This window comes from Gavialis gangeticus, unplaced genomic scaffold (genome assembly GCF_001723915.1).
Source record: "Gavialis gangeticus isolate Ggan-Ray unplaced genomic scaffold, GavGan_comp1, whole genome shotgun sequence".
NCBI classification, from domain to species: Eukaryota; Metazoa; Chordata; order Crocodylia; family Gavialidae; genus Gavialis; species Gavialis gangeticus.
In genome coordinates this window covers 41,936,669-41,945,190 of record NW_017729031.1, presented here as the reverse complement: position 1 = coordinate 41,945,190, position 8,522 = coordinate 41,936,669, and the positions used below count along the sequence as shown (strand labels likewise).

General features: G+C 64.1%; 1 protein-coding gene across 1 annotated transcript in view; it reads left to right on the top strand.

The window, feature by feature from the left end:
- TNS1 (tensin 1) overlaps positions 1-8,522 on the top strand; it is a 57,933-nt gene that overhangs the window by 13,711 nt on the left and 35,700 nt on the right. The window contains exons 12-15 of the mRNA XM_019522814.1: positions 63-192; positions 388-453; positions 599-715; positions 7,760-8,517. Coding sequence (XP_019378359.1) covers positions 63-192; positions 388-453; positions 599-715; positions 7,760-8,517 — 1,071 coding nt within the window. The remainder of the gene's footprint in view (positions 1-62; positions 193-387; positions 454-598; positions 716-7,759; positions 8,518-8,522) is intronic.

Below are 8,522 nucleotides of genomic sequence, written 5' to 3'. Positions count from 1 at the left end.
GGGCAAGGAGCTTGGGGAGGGGAGTGGGGGTTGATCCCTGCCCTCTGCTTTCCCCGGCCCAGCTGAAATGCTACCACAAGAAGTTTCGCAGCCCGACGCGGGACGTCATCTTCCGCGTGCAGTTCCACACCTGCGCCATCCACGACCTGGCCGTCGTCTTCGGCAAGGACGACCTGGACGAGGCCTTTCGAGGTAGCACGGGGCATGGGCTTGTCTCCGTTTCCGTGTCCCTGGCTTTACCGTGGCGGCTGGGGTCTCTTCGTGGGAGGGAAGGTCCGGCGCCTCCACCGCGGCTGTGCCGTGTCCCCGGTAGACCTGGCCGAGCTCTCGGCCGCCGCCACGTCTGGGGGCCACGAGTCTCGTGCCGATGCCATGTTCTTGTTGCAGACAACCGGTTCCCAGAGTACGGGAAGGTGGAGTTCGTTTTCTCCTACGGCCCGGAGAAGATCCAAGGTGGGCGCCGTTCCCGGGGCGTGTGGGGCATGGGTCCTGCCAGGCGCAGTGGGGCCGGTGACCTGGCTGGGACGCCTGCGCAGGGTGACCCCGGGGTAGGGGTCCAGCCGGCGTGTCCGCTGACTTCCCCTTCTCGCTGCCGCAGGCATGGAGCACCTGGAGAACGGCCCCAGCGTCTCGGTGGACTACAACACCTCGGACCCCCTCATCCGCTGGGACTCCTACGACAACTTCAACGTCCGGCGTGAGGACAGCACGGAGGGTGGGTGCTGCGCCGGGGGTCGCGCGTGCCGCACGGGGAGGGGGTCTCGGGGTGCTCTCTGCAGCTGGGGGGCTGGCATGCAGACATCCCGGGGGCTTCGTGGCAGAGATGCATCCCTTCGGTGTGCCCTACGTCCCCCGTGGGGCAGGAGCAGCCTGTCTGGGTGCCCAGCCCCAGCCCTGTCCAGCAGCCGGGGCGCGTGGGCGCGGGCAGCTGGCCCAGAGCCGTCCCACGTGCCGGCAGCCGGGATCAACACGGCCCCGTGACCGGCGGGCGCGGGCGTGTGACCGGCGTATCGGGTGCCCACCGGGGGGGATGGTGTGGGCAGGAGCTGAGGACGTATCGGGTGAGGGGCAATTTTGGAAGCGCCTTGGGGGGTGGGGGGGCTGCAGGTCAGGCTGCCCCCGCGGCTGAATTGTGCTGCCCGAATCGTGGCTTCAATCTCAAGTCTCCGATTGAAGGTATTTTGGGACCAGGCTTTGCTGACAGATGCTTTATGGTGAAATCGCAGAACTGGAGGGAAGCCGAGGTGGAAGGGACCTACGAGGCCACATCTAGCTCAGGCACCTAAACCACCTTGGTCAAGCGTTGGCCCCACCTGTTCTTGATAATCTCCAGGGATGGAGAGTCCACAACCTCTCTGGGCAGTCTGGTCCGAGGCTTGACCCACTCTCAGAGTTAGGAAGCCTCTCCTCCTCTCCTGCCTCAGTTTCCCCTGCTTCAGCTTGAGGCCATTGCTCCTATGGCGGCAGAGAAACGCCCCCCGTCCCGGTCCTTTCCGGTTTTCCAGGCTGCGTCTCTGCAAGAGCCTGATGTGAAATAACCCTCCCGGGAAGCTGCAGACAGCTCCGTGCGCGCGGCCCGGCTGCCCCGGTGCTGTCTGGCTGGAGCAGGGCTGGGACCGCAGCCTGGTGGGCTTGTCGGTGCCGGCAGGACTCGGTCGGGGGAGCCGGGAGCCCCCCCAGGCGCTGCTGTGGGGCCGCACGTCATCCCCTCGCGGGCTGGAGCTGGGGGAGTCGCGGTGCGGAGCGGAGCCGGGCGGGTTCGGTGCTGGACGGGCTGCGATGCTGCGGCAGAGCCGGGAATCTGCAGGGAAGGAAAAGGCTGTTTGCGCGGGGAGGGGGTCACGAGCGAGATGTGACTGGCTCGGGGGCATCCGGGCTGCAGGTGAGGGGGGGGGACAAATCCTTCCATCCCCGTACACCTCCTCCCACCCTCCCTCCCTCCCTCTCCCTTTGTCTGTCTGTCCCTCCAGCCCCTCCATCCATCCACCCATGTTTATGTGTGTGGTCTGTTTATTTCCATCCGTCCATCCCCGTGTACCTCCTTCGTCTGTCTGTCTAGTCATCCCTCCAGCCCCCTCGTGTCCGTCTGCCCGTCCATCCAGGGTCATATGTCCTATCTCTGTCTGCCTGTCTTTTCCATCCATCCATCCCCATATACCTCTTCTAGCTCGATATCCACCCACCCCAGACCGGGGAACGCTGCAGCACGGGGGGGTCCAGGGAGAGGCTGGGTGGAAGGGCCGCGGTGCAGCGATGCCCGTGCTCTGCTGGGGGGTGTCCCAGGCTGGGACTGTGCTGGACCCCCCTGTGTGTTGGGGGTTGAGCCCCCCCAGAGGCGCTGGGGCTGTGCCAATGCTCCTGCTGGATCTCATGCCAGAGGGTCCTGGCTGCAGCGCCTTGCCCCCCCGCTCGGGGTCAGACTGGCTGGCATATTTGGGGCTAGATTGGTACAGACTTTGGGGGTGGGGGGGGTTGCCTGCCTCTGTAGCAGGGCATGGCCGTACCTGGGACCTCTCAAGTGTGTACGAACCTTTCACAGCAGCCGGATGCAGGGCTGGGGCGACGTCTGGGCTGTGCCAGGGCTGACGGTTGTTTTGGTGAGAGTTGACACGCAGGGTTTGTCTGGGCGGGTTTGGACAGGGCCGATCCTGCCTCAGGCAGGGCTTGGACTGGATGTGACCCTTCCAGCCCCGCAGCTTGAGGATTTTGGCCGTCTGTCCTCATATGCCTCCGCCCACCCACAGGCACCTCATCCACTTCCCCATCACCCCCCCACACCCTGTGCCCCCTGTACTCTCACCCTGGCTTCCCCCGGTCCCCTCTGAGAGCTCACGGTGCTTGAGCTTCCCTGAAAATAAACCCAGGATGCATTACGGTGGCGGGTGGAAATAGCCCTGGCATCGGGCGGGTATTTCTGGGCTCTTTGTAAGACCCTGTATTTATCCCGGGGCTGCTTTGGAAATAGCTTTACGTGGGAAGGGGCCTCCAGCACGCGGCACCTCTTGGGGGGTGGCTCCCCTCCTCTCCAGAGCCTGAGGCACTGGCTGGGACTGGGAGAGCTGCGAGTGGGTCCTGGCTCTGCCACTGTCTTCCCTGCATGACCCTGGGCCTATCCCTTAACCCCCCACATGTCCTTCCCTGGGCTAATAACCCTTCTCCCCCCTGCCCAGCTTGGAAGCTCTTTGGGACAGAGCTCGCTCCTGCCCGTGCAGCGCCTGGCGTCACACGGAGCCCCGTTCCTCTGTGTGAGTGCATGCATACGTGTGCGCATGTGTGTGCACGCATGTGGATGCGTGCAGGTAGGCAAATGTGTGTGTTTGAGCGCGTGTGGTGGGGTGTGCATTTTGACGGCCATAGCGCCCCTGCTTTCCCAGGGGCAGGGGCGATGCCCGGGGCTGTGTTAGGGGCGGCGGTGTCGTGCAGCTCCGAGGTCGCACACGGGGTTTGTCTGGTTGGGTTTGGGTGGGGTGGATCCGGCCTCGGGCTGGGACTCATCGACCCATCTTGTTCCACCCCAGAATCAGCCGCCCGCAGGGATGCGCTGCATGCTGAGCTCCATGCGCCGGAGCTGTGGGGGGGGTCTGCCTGCCCCAAGGCCATGCCGGGGCTGTCTTGTGTGGCGCGACGGCCTCAATGGCAGCAGCAGCTACAGCCGGGGCCTGGGGGGCCGCGCCAGAGCTGTTGGGGGCTCGTGCCCAGCGTGCGGGGGAGGATTGCAGGCATCTCTCCCCGTGTCTGGAAACATTGGCAGGGGCTGCTAAAGCCATCGCCGGCCCCATCTGCAACTCCCATCAGCCTGGCGCTCGGGGCGTCAGCACCGCCAGCTCCTGCCTGCTCCCCCCGTTGTGGTGGGGGGGTTGCCTAAAGCCAAAGGAATCCAGGCTGGTGGGGATGGGGGCTCCCGGGAAGGGGCTTGGGGTTTGCCAGCCCCCCACCAGCTACAGTGGTCTAGGAGGAGGGCGCTGGAGGGGTGGATTTGGGCAAGACGCTGCCCTTTCCGAGCTGTCTGTGCCAGCTGCTGCACGGTTACGTGCCACTGTGTTTGCGGGGGGGGGGCTGGGCTTCGAGCCCGAGAGCACCCCGGGTCTCCCCTCGCGTGGGGCCCCGTCTCTGCGGCTGGCAGCGAAGGTGGGAAAGACCCGGCCCCTTCCCAGCCCTCTTGCTTTTCGTTCTCAGAGTTTCCTTGAAACCGCAGCCCGGGGAAGGGGGGCGGGGGGAACATCTGGCCAGCTGCAGCCTGCGATCTTCCAGCCTGGGGAGCCTGAACCGGGGCGGTTTCCCGGGGCCGGTCTGAAACGAGCCCCTGGTTTGATCCGTGCCTTTCCCCGGGAGGCTTCAGGCTTGGGGTAGATCAGATGGGGGAGGGTTTGATGACCCCCATCCCCGCTGTCAAGCGTGTGGGGACACAGCTGGCGCCTGTCCGGGTTTGGGCTGGGAGCTGCTCTCGACAGGAGCAGAGACCGTGGGTGGTGAAGGTGACCCGCCGGGGCAGGGGGCAGAGATGGGCCCAGATCATCCCGCCGGGCATCGCCGTAACGCCCCGTCACAGGGCGCGAGTGCGAGAGCCAGCGGGCACAGACGCCCGGTCTGCCTGCACCCGTGTCTCCGAAATCCTCCCCCAAAGCGGCCGCGGGCTTCGTCCGAACCTGCGGGAAAGGAGCTGGGAGGGAGAGGATGGAAAGGAGCAGGAGGATGGAAAAATAGCCTGAGTGTGCGCCTGGCCCAGCCCCGTCTCCTCCCCCCGTCCCTCCCGGGCCGGAGCGGCTGCGGCCGGCTCCCAGCCCCCGTGATGTCATGCCGTGCGCATAGCTGCACCATGATAAGTGACCCCCGCCGGGATCCAGCTGGCTGAGATTACAGACAGCCGCCGGACCCGCTCGCTTCCTCCGTCCGGCGTCCGGCTCGCGGCGGCAGAGCGGGGCGCCCCAGCCCCGCGGCTCCTCGACAGCTCGAGGCCGGGACCGGCCCTTCTCCGCTGGGTGGTAAGTGCGGGGCTTGGGGGGCCTCCGGCTGGTCCAGGGATGCTCCCCCGTCCATGCCTGCCTGTCCTGGGCGGTTTGGGGGGGGTCCGGGGCTTGCATTGGGAGGTGACTACTGGGGACGGTGCCTATTCTGGATGGGCGTCGGGCTTCCCTTTCGCCACCTGCTACCTGCCGGTTTTTGCAAGGGGTGAGCTGGGCATGGAGGGGACAAAGTGGGGTCCTGCGGGGTCCTCTACATTTTGCTTGGGCATAGGGCGGGGGCTCAGCAGTGCCAGCTCCATCCCTAGCTGTGCACAGAGGGGTGGGGGGAGCCGGGCACCACCAATGCACATCAGGGGTCGGGGTCGGTGCCCGTGGCTATGCCCATGACTCAGTGCGGACCAGAGGCCTGCGCCTGCCCTGCCCCGGGGAGGAATCTTGGGCTGGCGGGGCGAGGCCTGGCAGCTGCCCGCACGGCCTGGCAGGGCCCCAGATGGCCTCGGAGGGGATGCGGAGAGACAGCGAGAGGCATTGTCCAGGGAAGGACGGGCAGTGGGCGCGTGCGAGCAGGGGCGTAAGAACCGGGGCGGTGCAACCCGGGCCCAGCCCGGGGGGCAGAGCCCTGCTGGGGTGCAGTCGGGGCTGAAGGAGGAGCGGCTCCGAGTCGGGCTGTGGGGTTCATGCCGCATCGGGGGAACCGTGTCGGTCTGCGACCGTCTGGGGGTTCGTGTCATGCTTGCGTCCTGGGAGCTGTGTGTGTATGCATTTGCATTTGCGTGTGCAAAATCCCAGGGCATGAGTGTTGCTGCATGTGGCTGTGTGTGTGTGTTTGTGATATAGCAGGGCATGAGTGTCACTGCATGTCCCGGTGTGTATAGGTGTGAGTGTGTGTCTATGATATAGCAGGGCATGAGTGTCAAAATCCCAGTGTATGTGTCACTGCATGTGACTGTATGTATAGGGTGTATGTGTGATATAGCAAGGCATGAGTGTCTGTGCGTGTGCCTGTGTATATGCACATGGGTGTGTTTGTGTATGATATAGCAGGGCATCGGTGTCACTGTGTGTGGGTGCCTGCTGCGTGTGCATGAGTGTCATTGTCTGGTTGTGTATAGGGGTGTGTGTGTGATATAGCAGGGCATGAGTGTCACTGTGTGTGGGTGCCTGCTGCGTGTGCAAAAATCCCAGTGCATGAGTGTCATTGTGTGGTTGTGTATGAGGGTGTGTGTATGTGTATGATATAGTAGGGTATGAGTGTCACTGCGTGTGGGTGCCTGCCGTGTGTGCAAAAATCTAAGTGCATTAGTGTCACTGCATGTGGCTGTGTGTACGGGGGGGTGTGATATAGCAGGGCATGAGTGTCACTGCATGTCCCGGTGTGTATAGGTGTGTGTGTGTGTCTATGATATAGCAGGGCATGAGTGTCAAAATCCCAGTGTATGTGTCACTGCATGTGACTGTATGTGTAAGGTGTGTGTGATGCACAGGCACTCATGCCCTGCTATGTCTGCCTGTGTATATGCACATGGGTGTGTTTGTGTATGATATAGCAGGGCATGAGTGTCACTGCATGTGGGTGCTTGCTGCTGTGTGTGTGTGCACGCATATGTGTATCTCCATGTAAGTATGTGTGCATTAAATCCCAATGCACAAGTGCTGCTGTGTGTGTGGATACCCATGTGTGCACACATATGGTTTGTGTGCTAGCTGCATGTCTGCGGCTGGCAGGGATGTGGCTGCATGTGTTTGTGTGCATGCATGTTGCCACGGCATCCGGATGTGATAGTGTGGCTGTGGCTGTGTTGGAGTGTGCCCACTGCCAGCTTCTCAGTGTGCATGATGTGCGGGTATTGCTCTGTGCACATGTGTGCGCGTGTGTATATGCATGTGTGAATATGCATATGCATGTGCACATGTATATACCTATGTGTGTGCATGTGTGTATATACACATGCATGCGTGCATATGCCTGTGTGTGTTGTGTATGCATGCACGTGTGCATATGCACACATAGTTGTGCCTCTGCGTGCATGCGTGTTAGCACATGGCACTGCGCCCACGCATGGGGCCTTTCCACGCGCCTCGGCTGCATCCTGCGCTCACGGCGGGGCCGTGCCACGATTCCCCGCTACTGCTCGGAGCCGTTTTCACGCCGGTGGCGTCAGGCGCTGGCCCCTGGCCAGTGACGAGTCACTTTTTCCTCCCGGAGCCGGCGAGGGTTTTGCGCGGCCTCCAGCCCTTCCAGGAAAAACAAGCCAGGAGGCTGGAGCAGAGAGGCCTGGCCAGGGGGATGGGAGATGCTCGAGGCTCACAGCCACCCTGGCCTGCCCGCTGCCCTGCCCGGGGGGGGCACCCCGGTATGCACCGCCTTTGCCCCCCATGTCAGGGGCCGAGTGGCATCAGCATTGCTCCCTGCCCCTGGGATGCGCTTGAAGCATGGGACAGAAACTAGGTGGAGGTGCAGGATGCGTCCATCCCTCCCTTGCCCTTTCTCTTCCCCGGCCTCCCTTCCCATCCAGATGAGCTCACCTCCCCTCACTATCGACCGGGAGGGGGGAATTTTTTTTTTTTTAAAGCATCTTGGCTACAAACCATCCGGCTCTTCGGGGAGCTTCAAAGCAGGTTTCCAGTAAAAGCCTTGTGCCGGGAGACGGCGGTGTCTTGGCGTCGGAGGGGGCATTAGCGGCGCGGAGGGCTCCGAGTGCCGGGATGCTGAGCGGGCATCACTGGGAAGGGATCGATCGATAAGGGGGGGTTGCTAAAAGCTCGGCATTGATTTCTTCCTCTTTCTCCCGCAGAGGTGGGGCACACGCAGGGGCCGCTGGACGGGAGCCTGTACGCCAAGGTGAAGAAGAAGGACTCGCTGCACGGCAGCACCGGGGCGGTGAACGCCGCGCGGGCCCCGCTGCTGGCCGGGCCCAACCACGTGGAGCACACGCTGTCCGTCAGCAGCGACTCGGGCAACTCCACGGCCTCCGCCAAGACCGACCGCACGGATGAGCCGGCGCCCGCGGGCAACCCGGTGCTGACACCCGAGGAGAAGCAGGAGCTGGAGCGCTTGCTGAGCGGCTTCGGCGTGGACGGCCACGGCGCCATGCACAACCGCGGCCCTGCTGGGCGCCATGTGGTGCCTGCCCAGGTGCACGTCAACGGCAGGGCCGTGCCGCTGGTGGCTGAGCGGGAGACCGATATCCTGGACGACGACCTGCCCAACCAGGACGGGCACAGCGTGGGCAGCCTGGGCACGCTGTCCTCGCTGGACGGGGCCACCAACGCCAGCGAGACCGGCTACGCCGAAGGCCCGCGGATGGAGAGCTTGGCCAACGGCCCCAGCGGCTGCAACGGCGTGGACAGGGCCGCGTACGAGGCTGAGCCGATGCTCAACGGCGGGTACCCCTACAACAACTACAATGCGGGCAGGGGCGGCTTGAAGCATGCGGCGGGCCCCCTGCGCCCGTCCGTGTCGGCGCAGGACAGCCTGGCCGACTACCAGCTGCAGGCGGGCTCGCCCCTGCCCGCCTGGCTGCAGCCCCAGGCGCTGGCCGCCGGCGCCGACGCCAT